This window comes from Vigna angularis, chromosome 8, assembly GCF_016808095.1.
Source record: "Vigna angularis cultivar LongXiaoDou No.4 chromosome 8, ASM1680809v1, whole genome shotgun sequence".
Classification (NCBI taxonomy): Eukaryota; Viridiplantae; Streptophyta; class Magnoliopsida; order Fabales; family Fabaceae; genus Vigna; species Vigna angularis.
The window spans coordinates 30,014,269-30,034,453 of NC_068977.1; the positions used below are offsets into that span (position 1 = coordinate 30,014,269).

At 25.9% G+C, this 20,185-nt stretch overlaps 1 protein-coding gene across 4 annotated transcripts; it reads right to left on the reverse strand.

Moving 5' to 3' along the window:
• Positions 1-3,846: 3,846 nt before the first annotated feature.
• LOC108345412 (truncated transcription factor CAULIFLOWER D) lies at positions 3,847-10,934 on the reverse strand. Of its 4 annotated transcripts, none has more exons than XM_017584013.2 (8): positions 10,478-10,915; positions 9,325-9,406; positions 6,476-6,537; positions 6,046-6,145; positions 5,631-5,672; positions 5,049-5,090; positions 4,833-4,936; positions 3,847-4,055 (listed from the first exon to the last, which is right to left on the reverse strand). In XM_017584013.2, exons 1-8 carry the CDS (start codon positions 10,657-10,659, stop codon positions 3,956-3,958), a joined length of 714 nt encoding a protein of 237 aa, XP_017439502.1. In that variant the 5' UTR covers positions 10,660-10,915; the 3' UTR covers positions 3,847-3,955. The 4 variants fall into 4 exon arrangements, with proteins under 4 accessions (XP_017439502.1, XP_052722840.1, XP_052722842.1 ...); XM_052866880.1 differs by having other exon boundaries at positions 3,847-4,052; positions 10,478-10,900; XM_052866882.1 differs by lacking the exon at positions 5,049-5,090 and having other exon boundaries at positions 10,478-10,934.
• Between the last annotated feature and the right edge of the window lie 9,251 nt (positions 10,935-20,185).

Here is a 20,185-nt window from a genome sequence, read left to right on the forward strand (position 1 = left end):
CCCTCCATGAGCTCCAGCCGTGAAATCGCACCTCCAAAGAACCAAAGACCGTAACCCCTTCGCATTTCTGGGTTAAATAGACTGGATCTGACATATCAGCAAAAGTCGCGCCCGGCGCCCTCTGTCGGTCGCGCCCGGGCGCGAGGCTCTCAGGAAAAATTGAAAACTCGCGAAAAGTCGCGCCCGGCGCGGACCATCTAGATAAATTGAAAGTGGACGAGCATCCTCTTCTCTGGCCGAGCGTCCCATGATTTCTGGGCGAACGTCCTCTCTTCGTCCACAAGACGAGCGTCCCCTTTTGCCAGACGAGCGTCCATTGCGCTTACTCTCCGGACGAGCGTCCTCTACTTGCTGGCTGGACGAGCGTCCTCTTCTGCCTGGCTGGGACGAGCGTCCTCTTCTGCCTGGCGGGGACGAGCGTTCATTTCTGCCTTCTGGACGAGCGTCCGCTTGTGCTTCCACTCTGGACGAGCGTCCTCTCTCCTGGCTTCTGGACGAGCGTCCTCTTTAAAGTCCTGGACGAGCGTCCTCTTGCTGGTGCTTGCTTTGGTTCAGCTCTATTCTTTGTTGGAGACTCTTCCAAGCTCATTTTTAGCTACAAAACAAGGGATTATTGATGAAAGTACATCAAAGTAGCCAAAAACACAATTATTTAGAAAACAAGACAAAAGAAGAGGATTTAACAAGTTATAAGTTAGAAAGGAGTTGATTTTGCTACTAAAATGATGCTTAAATAATGGTAAAATTTAGCATTATCATATCACTCTTTCCAACCCAATCCAGAAAAATAAAGTTCTCTAGTGTTGCTCTCTCTCACTCACGTGGTAATTTTCTTGGTTCAGACCTCTGTGAAGGAGTTCTGATACCAATTTGTGAACACAAATCAGGTAAGGAACACTTTCTGAATGTAATCTCAAATCTTGTGTTATTGATTTTATCATATCACATACATTTAAATAGACTACAATTAAAGAAAGAAACTGCCCTTCCCCATTTCCTAAATTAGTGGGCAATATCCTAACAGAAGTTAGCTAAGATTTAGCTCCCTCAATTCCTAAATAATAGGTCAGCATAAGACCGTTATTTAAACTTAAAATAAAACAATAAATAAATCTGCATAAAAACCTTCTAACAAAAGCTAGGCCTGTGAGAGAAGAAATGCCCAAACAAAATTGGAAAAAGGCTTGGCTTTTGAAGAAAAATGCCTAATTAGGGTTCTGGAATTAAAATTCCAATTTAGGGAAAATAATTAGTGATTGATTAGGAATTTAATCACGGTTTAGAAAATGAAAATTAACATAAGAACCCTAATTCCCTAATTATAATGAGGAGGGAATTCTAATTCTTAATTATAATGAAATAAAAACCTAAATTCTTAATTTATGTCTCATTACCATTAGAATGGAAACATAACCTAATTTGCTTAATTAAATGTCAATCTTAAATGTTACTGATATGCCTTCTTAAAATGTTCTCTTCTCCAAAAAAAAATTTAGAAAGAAAAAGGAAACATCATGAATCATCCAATTATAGCACAAACATCACACCATCTTTCAAAGCATTTAAAATTAACAATCTACAATTATCAATAATTTAATTAAGATAGCTTCCCATACCTTAGCCAATTAGAGCTTTAACAATCAAGATCCATCAACAATAAGTCTTCATGCTTATGCTATTTCTTTTAAAAGAAAATATTTCTCTTCTTTAAAGAAATTTTATGTCTTACGATGTTCTCTGTATTTCTCTCAAACTTTTATCTGAACGTTCTCTTCATTTGTCCTTTAATAAATCTCCTTTTATTTTATTTTTAATTAAATTCTATTATATGGTAACCGCCTAGATAGTGCTTTCCTAAACAGTTCTTTCTAAACCTATATTCTAAACTTTTATTTTTCATTTTATTTAATTTCAATTGCAAGCCTTTACTTCCTATATCCCTATTTATAATATTTGCACCTCAATTACAAAAATGGAAAGGACATTCTTGCCCTTAAGAAAAATATAAATAAAATCAAACAAAGGTTTCACATAAACCTTTCTTTAGGATTTGAACTCAAATTAATTCAATCCTAAACAATCATCTCTACCAACAAGCTAACACATCACATTAAAAATATAATACATCACAAATTTACAATCATACAATAACATGTGTTACACTTATATCAACAAAATATATAAATAACATAGAACTTTATGTTTTACTGACTTGCACACCAACTTAGATACACAACACCTTGTGAACTCAAGCAGATTTTAATAAAACATACTCAAATCTTATTTATAAACTCTACATTTTCTCGGGTGTGTATGTATTATTGTAGGAGCTCAGCTTTGAAGGTTATCTTGACACTCTAATGGTCATCCATTTTCAAGTAGAGCGGGGTCATGTGGTGAAAGTAGAAAGACCTCCTAGTCTAGGGGTCTTTACCTTGGAAAAATGGCGTTTAACAGACCAATCTTGTGTAGTAACTTGGGGTGGGCCAACTGTTCCACCATTACAAGTGTACAACCCGTTATAGCTCAATTGTAACGCATGTATCTGGATATTTGAGTCTAGATGTTATAATGTGTTTAGGTGTTGTGCTTAAGTTTGAAAGTGAAATATAATACATGATAGTTTTGTGAATTTTATGTTTTATTCTTTTGATATTAGTTTACCCTTTTGTCTTTGTCGTCTGTATGCACTTGTTTTCTCTTTTGTAATGATCACATTAAATTATGTGAGCTTAGGAGGATATCTTTCAAGTTGATCTAGTGCAAGGTACGAACGAAGTAATAACATAGTTAGGTTTTAGTTCTTTATGTGTAAGTCTTTAACTTTAAAAATTTCAAATTTCTCGTTAGTTATTATATTTATAACATTTATTTTAATAGTTTTATACAGATAAAATGGAATGTTATAAAAGAATATACCTAATACACAACGAGAAATATTATAAAACATGTTTTGTATCCATTAAATTTGAAAACAAAAAATAAGTATGGATTTTTATATTTTTATATCAAGTACCGAAATAAACATAATCAAACTTACACTCACTCAATTGTCATATAAATATAAGCAATATATTTTTATATTTTAAATAATTACATTTCTAGGCTTAGAGTAATTTAAATTAGTTTATGTTATTATTTTTAGAAAACTATATTAATAAATTGCCTTAAACTAATTATATCAATAGTTATTTGTAATAAATGAATGAAATATATTTATTGAGAAAACAATATTACCTTAAAATTAGTTTAATAAATGACATATTTATTATTATTGTTAATTTGTATAAAAAGGTATAATTTTAATGCACACAAACATAATAGGTAACACTATATTTATTCTATTTTAGTTGCGATTTAATAAACTCAATCAAACCTTAATTATGTTTTGACAGGACTATCCCTAATCAATACACCTAAAGAGAGTATAGTATAATAGAAACGAACAATTAATCAGAAAGATAAAAAGCATATTAGAAAATTGAATAAAATACTAATTACATTTCTTACTACATTTTAGTCAAAAACTTAGAAACAAGTTCTTGAAAATAAACTCAAAGAAAGTGTTGTCTAGGAATACTTTAATAATTCTTTCATTGGAAAGTAGTGTTTATGGACCCCTTGCATGACATTTTCTCATTAAAAAATGTTGTCTTAGGTCAACACTTTTAAAGTACCTTTATGTGTAATTTATCATAGCTAGAAAACATGTACGTGCAAACATTAAAAGTGACAAGAAACACTACTAAAGGAACATTTTCCAATGACAATTTATACAATATATTTATTTTATGACATTCACAATTTTTCCTTATAGAATGTGCATAATCCCTTAACGAGAGAGTGTTGAGTTGAAATAACATTTACTTTATAAAAATTATTGTGTGAATACCAATGCAAGGTATACCCTAAATAAGTGTTTTTGGAACATTTATGTAAAATACATTAACATTCACTACAACCATCCATTGCTTTTGGTGTGAGTGCTATGGTTACCCTCTGTCCTTGTATCAATTGCTCTTTCTTTCGAACCAACTTCTTGCTGTTGAAACCTACTACAACAATATATATTATTTTCATCAAAAGGTCAATAAATTATTATATGTTTATATATAAATATGACTCTATACTTATAACACATATTGAAGAGCTTAACTTATATTTTAAAACTATAATTATCCATTTTATGGAATTTTACATGGAGAATGAAAATAAATCTATGGAGTTTTTCTATAAAAATTGTATATAAGAACATTTTTTTTTATGTAATATAGCGTGAATAGTCTTTTATGAAAGAAAAATTTACATTATAGGAAGGAAATTTTCATATACTGGTTCAATGACTAAACCTATTTGTAGACTACACAAGTTTGAAAAAATCAAAGAGTTGAAGAAAAATTCTTTGAATCACTGTAATTTATTCCTAGAAATGTTATAAGAATATTAAGGAGTAAATGACTAATCTTCTAAGGCGTCAATTACTAAAGATTTTTTTATTGCTTTGTATACATAATTTTCTCTCCAATTTTTTTTTTACATATAAATAAAGTTTGTTATTATTTTAATTTATTTTAGGGAGATATCATTAGTTTATTAAAAAAGAGGTTTTATTTTTTTTTGAAGAAAATTAGCAAAGTTTCTAAAAGAGTTTGTATGTGAACCCTCACTTTGCTATTTGCAGCCCTTTTTCAATTTGGGCCTTGGACTTTTTGCCTACGACCTTTCATTGCCTAATTTATCTAAAAAATTCAACATAACTTAGATGTGTTTACTAATAAATGATTTTTTTTGATAAATTAATAAAATAAAAGGATAAGAAAATGAATGCATACCATGTGTTTAGTGTTGTTCCAGATTCAAATTGATCGGCTTGTGTAGCATGCAGTTGAAAAAAATTGTTACTCTCAAGAATGAGGTTTGAGAATTCATCTTTTTCCTACAAAATAAATTTGAAAAAAATGCATAAAATGAAATATCATAAAAAAAAATGTTAACATGTTATGGCTTCTCTCAATTATATTGCATTTTCATCAAAATAAAGGAAAAACCTTAGATTCCAATTGTTTGTTAAGATCTTCCATTTTGCGCACCTGCAAATATGTATAACTAATACAAATTAATGACAACCCTTATATATGAAGGTATTTTAATGAAGATAAAGTTTACTACTGATATTGATCTTTTAAATATTATTGATCTTTGGCTATTTATTTTTAATATGCCATTATTGAAAGAATAAACAAAAAAAAAATACAAGTCCGTATTCAGTTTAAATTTCTAAATAATTCTTCCAAAATAAAATGTTAACATTCTGTTTTATAAAAAAAGTTAAGATAAATAGTAACATAAATTACATGTCCCGTTAACAAAAGTTAACACATAGATTAAATAACTGTTTTTTTTTTTGCCATAATATTAAGAGAGAAAAAATGCACTTAGTTGTTTTTGAAAAGGTAACTGCATATTAATTAATTAATTAATAGTGTAAACGTTACTGTTATAAAGATAAGAACAAATAAGTGAAAAATATTTTTTAATCCACTTAGCAAGTCTTTTTTTATTGATATAATAACATAATTTGAGCAACAACATAGCCTCATTTAGTTAGTAGTTTAAGTTAAAATGCATACCTTTTCGCGTAATTCATCAGCTCGTGCCATGAGCTTCTTTGTCTGCAATTTAAAGACACACCCGACGATAATAATCAACAAAAAAGAAATGTTTTTTTTTTTGTTTCATTTTGATCTTCTATTTTTTTTTTCTGTCTGTGTCTTTAATATATATTAATTTTTATTAATGCTGGTTCCTGACATAATTGTTTTTAAGGCCTATTAAGTAATATCAAGTTTATTTAATAAAGAATCCCGTGTTAGACGCTAAAGTAAAAACTAAATAAATAGAAACACAAATGAAAAACAAAAAATAACTCACTCATTCTTTAATAGTGGAACAAAACATAAAAATTTGAATACAAGAAAACATTGTAGATGATTTTAAGGTTTTGAAAATATATATGATCATGCATGCATCAGATAGAGACATTACTTGCTGCTGTCGAGTTAGAGCAAGTGTAATATCTAGTTGTTTCTCAAGGCTCTGCAATTCTTTAAAGCTAAGAGGCTCAAGTTCTTCTCCTTGAAAATGCCTTCAAACACAGAAAAAACAGTGTAAAGAAGCATTTAAACTAATATACACAACATTAATATATATATATATATATATATATATATATATATATATATATATATAGAACATTTTTGTTTATGAATATATTTGGAGTGTGAGAGAGAATTAATTCAAAGAAAGATCTGTTTAGTATATACTGTTAAATATGTAAGGGTGAAAAACTAAAGACCACCAAGTTTTCGAAATTTTCACCCTTATTTTTAGGGTTATAGCAAACTGAAATATATTAAAAGTAAATATATGCCAAATTTTTTCACACTTATTTTGTACATATATATTAAGAGTATACCTTTGTGTCCGCTCAAGAGATTCGTATTTCGCTCTTAATTTCAAGAATTCATGATATGAACTCTGCAAGGGACAGTGCTTATTAATATATATGCATGCTAAGATTGTAAAATAAAAATGCCAAGATACTGTATTGATGAAGCAAATCTTCCTAAAGAACTTACAATATTAGTTTTAAAAAAGTGTAAATAATTAATATATGAAGGTGTTTACACCCAATTTCTCTTAATAATTTTGAAAAATATTAAAAAAGGAGTATTTTTTCTTAAAATACAATCAATAAAAAAGTAAAAAAAAAAAACAGTATAATAAAAGAAGTATGAGAATTCATATCACTAGAAGAAAAAGTTATACTAGTGATAAAAAACTCATCCAAAGAAATAAATAAAAGGAAACTAATGCTGACAGTTGATTAGTTAGCATATGTATTTTAAGAACTTGAAAAATTATAATAATTAAAAAATATATATTAAAAATAGTTTACTATTTTTCTTAAATGTTTTGGTTTTATTATATTAGTTCAATCTTTTTTTTTATTTAATGGTTTCATGGTCATTTTTATACGAGAATATATAATATATATTATATGTGTTGAGGAAATTGAAGGAAAAGAGAGATTAATATTAGCTTTTTGGGATAATATTTTAGTCTTAGATTTGTTCTTTTCAATAAAATATGTTTGTAATTAAGATTTTCAATAAAATACAAATGAAGTTTTGTTTTAAATTTTGTAATTTGTATTAATTATAGAATTTAGAAGACAAAAGATTGGGGTGTTATATTTTTTTGTATCTCAGTCATATTTGGTATCTTAGGAGCTGTGGGGAGTGAGTTTACTATGTGTCTGTTATGCATGGTTTGTCAGAGTTTGAGTGAGTTATGTTTGTTTAATTACATTTTTTTAGTATTTTCCTTAGGTGTTATTAAAGAAGGATATATGTTACAGTTGATGTTCAAAAGAGATAAAGTTTTATGTGTTGTGGTTAAATTTTATTTTGAAAAGTTTTTTGATTTTTTTTTTAATTTATGTTTTGTTTCCTATGATTTATCTGTCACTCATCTTACATTTATTTGATAGGATAGAGTTTATAACTTTCATTTTCTCCTACACTACACAAATGCATGAGACTTATTACTGGATAGATAGGATTCAAGAGCAATGAGGATCCTTTGGGGAAGATGGTGTATTAAAACTTTTAGGCTAAAATTCTCTTTACTCTTCTAATTTTTATAAAAAAAAATTAATTACATCTATAAATTTTATTGATTCAATTTAAATTTTTAATTTTAAAAATATTTAATTATATAATTTTTCTTAAATTGACGTTAAATTTTTGTTAGAATTTATACATTAAATTATTTCATTTAGAAAATAAAATTAATTTAAATATACAAGCTTGTCAATGATTTAATATATAAATTTTAATGTAAATCTAATAATAAAAAAAGGTATAATTAGATTATTTTGAAAAACTAAACGATTAAATTAAACTAAATAAAAATAAAAAATTTAATTGTTTTCTTATAAGAATGAGATGAAAAGAAAAAATATTGAGCCGAAATTGTACACTCGTGTTAATATTGTTTTATATTAGCGCTAACTTGATATTGAAAGTGACTAATAACAAATCCATTCCAATACATTTCTTTTTAACTGACATTGTTCCCTATCCTATAATAAATATGTATTGAAGAATTTTATTTTTTAGTTTTGATGGAGTAAAAAATTTCATTAAATATATTTTCTTGTAATAATTGCATAAAAGTACATTACTGGATGCACTACTTTTTTTTATCTATTTTTATTAGTTTTAATACAACAGAAATTCGTATGAGCATTGCCTTTACCTTCTTATTTTTGTCTTAAAATTTTAAAATATTTAATAGTTTTAATCAAATTTTGTACCTAAAAATAAAATATATAGTTTTAAAAACTATTAATTATCATAATAAATTTTGAACTTCTCGATATTATCATTTCTATTCATATACTAATTTTAAAAATTATTAATTATGATATAAAGTCATTGTTTTATTTTATGATTAATTTTTTTATTTATATAATATTTAAAATTATTGATTATCAAGTTTTAAACTTGTTTGTTAATTAACATTTTTATTCATATATTTAAAAATAATTTATTATTATCATGAGTCTCAGACTTACTTAATAATTAGCATTTTTATTTAAATAAATTTTAAAAATGCTTAATTATCTCTGATTTTATTTGATAATTGAAATTATATATATAAATATTTATTAAAATAATTAAAAATATCAATGAACAAATATTTTTTTTAAGAAAAGAAGTACGTATGTTTACTTTTCTATTATAAATAAAAATATATAGAGTAAAGTCAAATTTCATCTGACTCAAATAAATATTTTTATATTTTTTAATTGTTATAAGTTTGTATATATATTTTGTTTGATTTAAGAGATAGAATAAATTTTTGAAAAATTATATTAATTTTGTTTGTTCAATGAATATATTTCCTACAAATAATTAATTCTGGATTTAAATTTGATTTCCAAGACTACTATATATATATTTTTCAAGATTTTTCCTTAATTTATTTTATAAACTATGGTAATATGATACTTCTGTTTCTTTCAAATATAAACTCTCTACTTTTCTTTAAAAAAAAAGAATAAAAAGAGACAATTCATAATATTTATTACTAACGAACTAAACTAATTAATAAAAACATTGTAATAAAGAGTAATGAAAAAGATAATTAAAATATTCTCGTTTAAAATAAAAAAAATTAGAACACTGTTATATAACGAGATAAGATAAGAAAAGAAAATTTAAAAGAATTTGATACATAGAAAAGAGAAGAATAAACCTGTGATTCGAGTTCCGATGAATCACCCGTCTGTAACTTGCTGTAACGACATTGGCGATACCTCTCAACGATTTTATTAATACTGATCATAATAATAATTATAATAAATGTCATTATTAATCGGTTAATTTCAGTAATGCTTGATAGAGAAAGGAGATATAGTGTACACGAACAAACACTATTAGAATACGATTAATGGTAAAGTTCACCTACTTCAAATGTTTTACTAAGTAGACAGCAATTCTAGGGTTTCATGCAACGGTTATATTAGGACACTGTCATCAGTAAAATTTTGAATATTCGATAGAGACCCCTAACATAAAGAATATGGTATGCTTATGATTGCATTTGTGCGAAGCATGATACTAGATATATCCGAGGAACTTAAAACAAAGCATCAAAACGTTGGACCCTGTCTTTTTATCTTTTCTTTTGAGTTGTATACAACTTTTGAGGGTCATATGACAAAACAAAAATTGACAATCATTAAGCTCATTATAAAGAACAAGAGTAGTTATTAAAGCTCAAATCAGTGATTAGCTTGGGGTTACTAAATGATATATAATCATGCTTGCATCATTCATAGCACTCACCATGATAACCACACACCACAGAATATGACTATGTAATCATTAAATACAGTTGCAGGAAGAATATGAATTCAACAAACAAGATCTGATCGACAGAAAATTATTAGTGGCATGAAAAGATCAACTATTTCCATTATAAGTCGAACTTAATTGTAGTAATTAGTTTATAAAGTAATAAGTTGAAATGAAAGGTTAACAGAACATTGAAAAAAAACTCCACTAAAAGCTGAAAGTTGTGAAAAGTTATAAATTTATGAGAGGTTAATTTCTTAGTTTGTGATTCTTCTTCTGATCTTGTAGTTTTTAAGGTTGTATTACAAAGAGTATCTTAAAAGATAATATTAAGAGGTGTAATATAAATCTAACTTAATCTTACAAAATTTTGTATTTACTTCCCGATCGATGTGAAACCAACAGATTAGTATTATTCTACATAACAATATGATGTCTAAATCTTGACACATAAATTTGCATCACTCCATGCCCTAATGCATGTACAACAGCAACATCTGATGGCAGAATCAATTAAGAAAGCAGAAGAGAGAGAGAGAGAAAGAAATTACTCAGTGCTGCTATACTGAAAAAGCTTCCCACGGCTAGAAAAGACGATAAGGGCAACTTCTGCATCACAGAGCACAGAAAGCTCAAAGGCCTTCTTCAGCAACCCACTTCTGCGCTTTGAGAACGTTACTTGACGGTTGATCTTGTTCTCTATTCTCTCAAGAACAACCCTTCCTCTTCCCATGCTTTTTTTTTTCTCTCTCTCTCTCACAGTAAAATATTAAGTATATGGTTGTAAATTGCAGTTTGTTTTACTTATATATTCAACTGCAGAAGGGGTTATAGATAAGCACATGCATAAGGGACAGCGAAGATAATACGATCAAGATTCCATATTCTACTTCTATCTCCAAACTAATGACCACGCTTTTCCCCGCAATATCAGGTCAAGAACTCATCGTGAAGTTAAAGTTTTCGTGATTTACCAACTACTACTAATTACCATTATTGCTTTTCAAGTTCAAATGCATTCGTGTAAAGCGTAAACAAAAAGTTGAAAACGAGAACCACTCACTCTGTTTAAACCAATCACATAAAACTCTTTCACCTTAACCATGTAATCTTATAATAAATGCCTCAAAAACTTTATAGTAAGTTTATTTGATTGGAGCAAAACTGTTTCAACAGAAGGAATGGATGTGATTCATAAAATAAAAAAGAAAATAAGATGTAACAATTTTTAATGAGCATTAAGATAGTGAGAAAGTCAAGATCTTAATTATTTTATAAGACATATATTAGAAGGAATACAAAGAATACTCTCTGGTCAAGTGCGGAACACTTTACCCGTCACTTCCAATAACTTTATTCTGCATAATCAATTGGACTAATATATGCAACATTTTCCATCACAACTACATTTGCAAGGACGTGTTTGTTTAGCAGCTTCAGCCTTCATTTTCTGAGTTCCAACAAATTTAACTTGGCTAAAGAAATCTGTTGGATTCTCCTTCAGTGGCATCTCAACATCTTTACAAACACACTCAAAACTTTAGGTGTATTATTTACAAGAATATATGCTAGAGAAAAGAAGAGAAGGAGCAATGAAAAATATCGTCTGAGGAATGTGCATGCGACAAAATGGTAACCTTGGATTTTCTCTTTTCCATGATGATGCTTTTCCTTTTTCAAATTATCCACTTTCTCCGATAGAGACTGCCATGCCAAATATCTCTATATATATTCCAAATTTTAACAGATTTTAAACATAAATAGATTATTAATACTGCATATCACATCATTTTTAACCGTAAAAACTTCAAACTAACCAGAGATTATTATTAAGAAAAGAGATTTAACTCTAATTAAATTCTACAAAATCTATTAGTAAGATGACATCTATATAATATATTATAGATTGATCTTTTCTGATGAGATTTTCAATACATTTTCTTACCCTAATATATATATATATATATATATATATTTATTTATTTGATTGTGAGATTGAACGTTAATGATTTGATAAAAGTCTAATAACCAATAAAATAACAAATCTAATATAATTTTTTTGTTATGATAGACAAGACTCTAATATTGTATTAAAGATAAAATTAAAAACTAATTCAATCATACAAAACTAATTTATAGCAAAACTAATTCAAGCATACAAAATTAAAAACTAATTCAATCTAATTATTTATTTATTTATGATGTTAGAACTTATATTTAATCCATTCTATATTTATAACCATTGTTAACATTTCACTACTTTATATTGACTGTAAATTAAGAGAAGAAAAAGGTGGTTGGTTCTAAAGAAAGGCAATAAGAGGGTGGTACTGTAATACGTGTCGATCAATCTGAATAGAAATTTTCATGTTTCATTAATTTTCTGTGATAATAGCCATTGAAAATGTGTGGTGACTGTTTTCAATTTGGTTAACAATGTTCATCTTTGTTGTCATCGATTCTCAGTCACTGTGTCACTTCAATCTCATCTAATCCATAAGGCAATTTCTACTTTTTTTTTTCTTTTTCAACTTTACCCTAGATGTTGTTGGACCAGAGAGACTTTTATCATTTGGATTCAATTCCACTGAACTTGGACACGTTTCAGAGCCCTAATGGCTCTTCTCATGCTACAAAAGCTGAAGTTCCCTTCACCTTTCGTTAGTTTCCATGTAAAAGATGTTCATCCATCTGCAACTCGACACCTTGCAGGCTCACAAGTAGTGTAACAGAGCAGGGGAATTCAATTTTTTATTTTCAAATTATGTGTTTATACTTTGTTTTCACATATATATGACCGTATTGTAGATGAAAGTTTTATTCTCATATTTTGAAACCTAAAAAGTTTAAAGACTAAGTAGTGAGCTATATTACTGCATTAATTTTTATTATCATTTTTTACATTTTCCTTTGCTAAAACAATCTTAGCAATCCCCCATGCATCTTTAAAAACTTGAAAAATGAAGTTTTTCATATGTATTTGACACCCTTCACTTTTGAAATTTAAGTGGTACCAAACATGCCCACTTGGAACATATATTGTCGTTAATTAACTTAATTCTTTTTTGTAATAACTTTACCACTAATTTAATTGTAACCTTATAAATTAACGGTCACTATGTACTTAGAATGTTTTTTATTTCACATAATTTGATATGTTTTTGAAAAGAAGCGAAGGAAAAATCTGACTTGGCACCCTTGCATGTTCTTATTAAACTTGAGTGGAGTGAAAGAAAGAATAATTTTTTTAGAAATGGGGATCCACTAGATATGAAGTGTACATTTAATAAACTGGTTCTGCCCCCTTCTTCTGTAGCAAAATTCTTTTTTCTAGAAAAAAAAAAGGGATTATCGATCACTTTTTTCTTTTTTTTTTGTTTTTTTAAATTAATGTTTTGATTATCAATAATGGTTGAGGTTTTCATGATAGTAGTTGAAGAGTAGCTCAACAGAAGATTGTAATGGCATTTTACATCACTTTGAATGGCAACATAATTTCGTTCAGTAAATCAATGGCTGATGGAAAAAAGAATCCAAGAAAAAAAATGCATTCCACTAGATGAATAGATGTGGTAGTGCCAAGAACTCACAAATAAATGGGATATGTTACGTAGCTTTCTTTGTTCATTTAAAAACTACAACTAAAAAAAATTACAAGGTTTTTAGCTGAGAACGAAAAATATATTTATAAATTAATAAAGTTGGAACATTTTGTGTTGGAAGGGTGAGTGTGTCCTCTATAAAAGCAAAGGTAAATAAATAGCTGAAAAATGCTTTTAATTTTAGCCAGAAAATATAATATCTATATATATTTTTTTGTCATATCCATTTGGCCGTGACTCAATTTGTTTTAATTATTAAAAATGTAAAAAATAAATTTTAAACTTAATTCAATTTTACAAGTGATTTATATTTAAATTTTATGTTTATTTATATATTTTAAATTAATTTTATTTTTAATTGAGGTAAAACTGATAAAAAAAAACCAAAAACTTGCTAATAAAAACTACTCTTTGAGAAATAAAATTATTTATAAGTCAATACAAAATTTGGTATTTGTGATCAGCTCATTAACAGATTACATTACTGGAAATATTTCATACAAATTTATGATTTCGGGATCAAAATAACACAAGTGTTTCTTTTCGGAGACCAAATTTACATTGATGTTTTAAAACCATCTTTTGTGCTTATAATTAATATATTTCGAGTAATTCCTATAAATATATCAAAAGTTTAATTTTATGTCTCTATTTTTTTTAAAGAAAATCTATTATGTTACCTGAAGCTTGCCAAAAGATGTTAATGAACTCGACGAAGTTGATCATAAAACCTAATACATATAATATAATAAATCTATAAGAAGTAATAAAAATAAAATTATTCATACTCCATTCAATAGGCTATTAAAAAGTGTCACCCAATAATATCTTTTAAGTATCTTGTTACGAAGTAGTTCAATATCTATTTTGACTACATTTATATATTATTGTTATATTTATTATATCGTTATCAGTATTATTCTAATAAGAACGTCATAATATATATTGATTCTATAAATACAATTAATATTTATTAAAAATATTTATTTCTTAACATTGACTTTCACTTAAGTCTTTTTATGGAGTGTGAGATAATATTTTGTATATAAATTCTAGTAGCAACATTTAAGAATGAAAATCTAAAATTGTAAACTATAGGTGTGAAACTAAACCTTTAAAGTAAAGGATGAAAACAAAAATTAGAAGGTATTAAAGCTAAAGCATAAAAGAAGGGATTGGAAAAAGGAGAATATGTAGGTTAAATGGGTGACGAATTTCTTAGGACAAAACGGCTGACAGATAAGGCGTCCTACGGTGGAGAAACACTTTGCAAGAGAATCACTACATTGGTTGTCATTGTGAAGCTAAGTTAGCACCATGTAAGGATGGTTTCTGGATATTGTCTTCTTTCCTTCTCATTTTAATTAAGATTCTTTAGTTAATATAAAAATGTTAAATTAAATATATTTCTTATCTCTGTCTTATATATGTTACAATATTATATATACCAATTCAATTCTAATATTTATTTTTATTTTAAATTATTAAAATATATTTAATTTTATAACATTGATATTTTTAATTTTATTATAATTATGTTATCTTTATTTAATTCTGACTTGATATGATCTTTACACAATTATAACTTTTTACTTTGTATTTGATATTGAAAATAAAAAGTACATCATTCTAATATTAAATAGTTGATAATATTCTGTTTTATTACACAAATTTCATACCAATTTAAGCATGAACATAAATTAAGTTTTACTTTCAAATAAGATAAAATAGTAAATATATAATAATAATAATAATAATAATAATTCAAAATTTAATACTTACTATAAAAAGGACAAGACAATATTATAAAAGTGATCAGATTTTAGGACTGATTTAATTTTACTAAAGGATTATCAAATAAATTTAGAAGAAACTAACTACACAAAAATAATGAATGAGCGATACTGATTAAAAAAAGGGTTAAATTACTCATGCATACGTCTTTGAGTTAAACAATTTACGAATTTAGAGAGAACATTTTTACAAATTATTTTAATGCTAGCGGTTAGAGTTTATGATTTAATTATGTTTTTAATCTTAAAATTGGAAATTAATTTTGTTTTGACATATAATTGAAAACAAAGTTTATTTTGCTCTTTTTAATCTATAAAACATTTGATTTTGGTTTTTATAAAACTAAAATCTTTATTTAGTTCTTCAAATTTAATACTTAAAAATTAAAATCATCTTTCAAAAATTTTAAGAAGTGTTTTTTTTTTTTAAATTCAGAAATCTAAAATTAAAATTATTATAAATTCTAGGTATTACAAATATAATTAAATCTTCATATTCGCTTGGAGTACGTAAATTTTAATTAGGAGACAAGATTGGAGGGTCTAGTTTTAATGATAATAGAGGAGGAATACTGTGTCAAATATGATCATCACGCGTGAGGTTCAAACAAAAAGTAAATTTAATTGAGATTATTTAGGATTTATTTGAATATATTTCTCTAAAAAAATATGTTATAAAGTAGAAAAAATAAAATGAACTTTTTATAAGTTAAAATTAAAAAGAAAATTGTAAAATTTCTTTCATGTATTCTTTTAACATTTATTAACTGTATAATTAAATTTTAAATGAAAAATTAATGTTTTATTTTTTCAAATAATCTTTCTAGAAAAAATCGTCCATATATGTCTTTACTCTTGGATTAGTTTTTTTTTTTTTTTTCCAAATTATTTGTCCACTTGAACCTAACCAATACCATGAGAGAAAATGACGTTCATTTTCACAGTAACGTGATTATAATTAAAATTTTGATGTTTGTAGATTATGCTTGTGGATTTATATGTTGAATTAGGTTTAAGTAGCGTTTAGACTAAAAATTCAACAATAAGTTCTCTTTGCCTATCGAAACGATTTAAGAATTACATGGGAACAGAAAAATAAGTTCGAATTTTTTTTCAAATAATTATTTAAATCAAATATAAAGATTAAGTGAAGTTCAATTTTAATGTAATATACCATTCAAACTAAATTAAATTAATATTTTAGGGTTGGATTTGAAATAGATAATATAAATGTTAAGAATCTTCTCAATAAAATTGAAAATAATGTTATTTTATAAAAGGATTATTAAATATTTTTAATAAAAAAACTATTAAATATTGTGATTTTTTTTATAATTTATTATTATTATTATATTCATAATTTCAAATTTATCTTATATTAATTAATAAATTATACAATTTTATTTTATGGTTAAAAATTACAATACAAAAATATTATCATACTTTAATAAATATAAATTTAAAAATAAAATAAAATCAATCCATAAAATAATTTTAGAAAAGGCATACTTATATAGTTTTTAGTTACTAATCAGTTATAAATATTATATTTAAATATAAAAGGTGATCTTTTATTTAGGTTGTAATGTTTAGTCTAAAATTTAATTAAACTGCTGTGTTGAAAAAATAGTAAATATAAGAATTTTTTTAAAAAAAATCAATTTTTCCATTTTCAAATTTTTGAATCTGTTTAGATTTTTTTTTCTTTCTGTTTAATTGATATTGGTACTAGTATTATATTTTGATGCAAGTGTGAATTGATAATTTTGTTCATGGAGATGCACTATGTTAATGTATGAGGATGATGTGACTATTTTAGAAGTTTATGAAGGTTAAATTATGATAATGGAAAGGAGTGCAACAAAGTGAGGTGCTTATGAATTCAAACAAGGATGATGCAACTATTATTAATTTATTTCATCAAGTTTGATAAATTCATTCCAATTTAATAATTACTAATTTACTTTTTATTTATTTATTTATAAATCCTATCAATCTGAACTAATAATTTAATAAAGTAATTTTGGTTACTACTAACTATTTTTATATTATGAAATTTATTTAATCTAAATTGAACTGATTTTTTTTTATCGGATTGAATTGATTGAGATTTTCCAGTAAAATTTGAAAAACCTGAATAAATTAATTTTCATTAGCTTGAACATTATAGTTCTCAAATTGATTTAAATTGACTGAAATTTAATTATATTTTCTAAAGTTTAATTTATATTTACATGTTCATAATTTTTTGGAAGAAAATTTGAGTGTCATCATTTTATGGTTGCCACCATAAAAGTTACACATTTACTTTCATAAAGCTCAATTATTTAGTTTAAGGTTTCTAATACTTTTAGGAAGAAAAGCTTCTTCTGCTTCCAAGATATAAATGAATGCCTTTTCAATTATTTTCTACTTTCACTTTCATATTTTACTTGTTAAATCTCAATTTATTATGATAGTTTAAGATTTAATTAAAATTTGTTATGTTGAAAAGAAGTCTCTCAAAATATGATGAATTTTTTTTTCATCATTGTATATGCTCAAGCAAAGAGGACGTAAGAATAAGACAATTGCAAAGAAAATAAAGGTAGGTTTTAATTAGAGACAATTTAAATCAATGAAAAAATATCATATTTTTCATGTTTCGAACATAAATTATTAAGTTTGAACCATAATGTTTTCCATTAGTCGATATATTTTTAGAATTAATGAATTACTAAATCACTATTAATTACGGATAACAAGAAAACTGTTAACAAAAATTTTAACGTGTGAATTATTAAATCACAATAAATTACAAAATAAAAATAAAACTGATAACAAATTTTTTAACAAACTTTTGTATAATTCATGAATCCACTATTAAGTGTGATATTCTATTAAATATAAGTGTGATATTCTATTATTTTATTCCCAGAAGACTTTTGTATAATTTGAGGTTCAGAAAACCATGGATATCAACATTGTCCATATTGACAATTAATTCATTTAGATACCTACATTGATAACATAAATATTAATAGGAATGATTGATTTTACAAAACTTAAATTGAATAAATAATATAAACTTAAAGTATACTCACATAATCTAAAGTTTATTGTGATGTTTAACATCCAATTACCTTGGATGATTTATATACCATGGTAAATTACACACTTTTTCTTACAACAGTATTTCCTTGGAGCTTGATGTAAATGTTTCTAGGTTGTGATTTCATATTTTTCTTGAAAACAATTGGCCCAAATCCACAATGACCCAACCAACATAATTATATATGAATTTTGCTTTCTGTACCACCACAACTTCTTCAGCACCCTCAAATTGTAGATAAATCTATATAGAAATCTATAGTTTAAGATATATAAAATTATCACATTCATATCAATATTGAGTCATTTTGTAAAAATAGATAATAGGAAACTTATTTCATAAATTTATGTTATTATAAAGCAAAGTAATTAAATTTAAAACAATAATTCAAATTACAACAAAACTTGAGATAACATAATAGTAAATTCTTACAACTACTTCAAATTTCAGGAAAATGTCCTGAATCATTAGGATAATCTTGGTTTTTAAACCAAATTTTAAGTTATATTTTAAGCAAAATTGTTTATTTATTTAGTCAGTTCTGAAGCAAAAGAAGATTTAGTTGACTGCTAACCAAAACCCAAAGGCCTACAAGCCCATAGAGCTTGAATGTTATCGAGTCCAAAAGCCCAAATAATACTATGTTTCGACATAACTACAATTCCCAATTGTTTAAAAGATTTTTCTGTTTTTCCATTAAATATTTTCCTTTTTTTAAGATACTTGACTTCAAATATTACTAAATTATTTTTTATTTGATATAATCAAAAAATCCATGAAGAGGAGTATAACAGAATAAAACATCTCTTAATTTTAAGAATTCATTTAGTGGACACAATATTGTAAAGAAGATGTGACATCATGAGATAAAAATATGATAGGATAAAACCAATATACTCAGGTGCAGGTAATTAAGATAATAAAATAACATAACTTAAGTTAAAATGACAGTTTATCAATATAATTGCGTAATAAACTATGAAAATTATTAGAAATAACTTTAACTAAATTGTACAAAATCATATTTTATTTATATAATATTTTATATTATTAAAAATTATTCAAGATTTTAAACTTATAATTAATATCTTAGAAATATTTCAACAATTATTGTTTAACTTATTATTCTAATAAACAATACAATTGAAATTTAAGTGTTATAATAACTATAAATAAAATATATAAAATAACATGTTCAATAAAAAAATATGATATATTATTATATAAAGTAATATTAAAAATTATAAAAAAAATATATTATTAATAGACGTACTTTTTAAAAAATTTATAAATGAATCATAAGTTCTGTAAAAGTTATATTATAATAACACTTTGACTCTGATGTCAAAGCAATTAAACTTTAAGCTTATCTATCATGTTTGATACAAAATCCGAAGCACCTTTGATGGTTGAAATTTGATCGTACATGTTAAAAGGACTAATCAAAGATGTAGTTGCACTAGTGCAACAAGTGGAAATAGCACAGGTTATAATTGGTTATAGGCACCGGTTGGAGAATTGGTGCATAATCAGACGAGGTAAAAAGGCATAGATTTTATGCATCGGTTATGAACTGAGATCAAAGTGATAAGATTATGTCTCGAATTTTTTTGTAACCGAGGTCGTAACACTTTTTTTAAATTTTTTTTTAATTTTAGGTAACACAGTTCAAGCAGGAGGATTTGGTGATTTGGTGATCGGAGATTCAAAAAAATGTCCAACTCCTCAGCTTTCATTCCATTGGGAAGCTTCCAATCAAAGTGATAAGTGCAA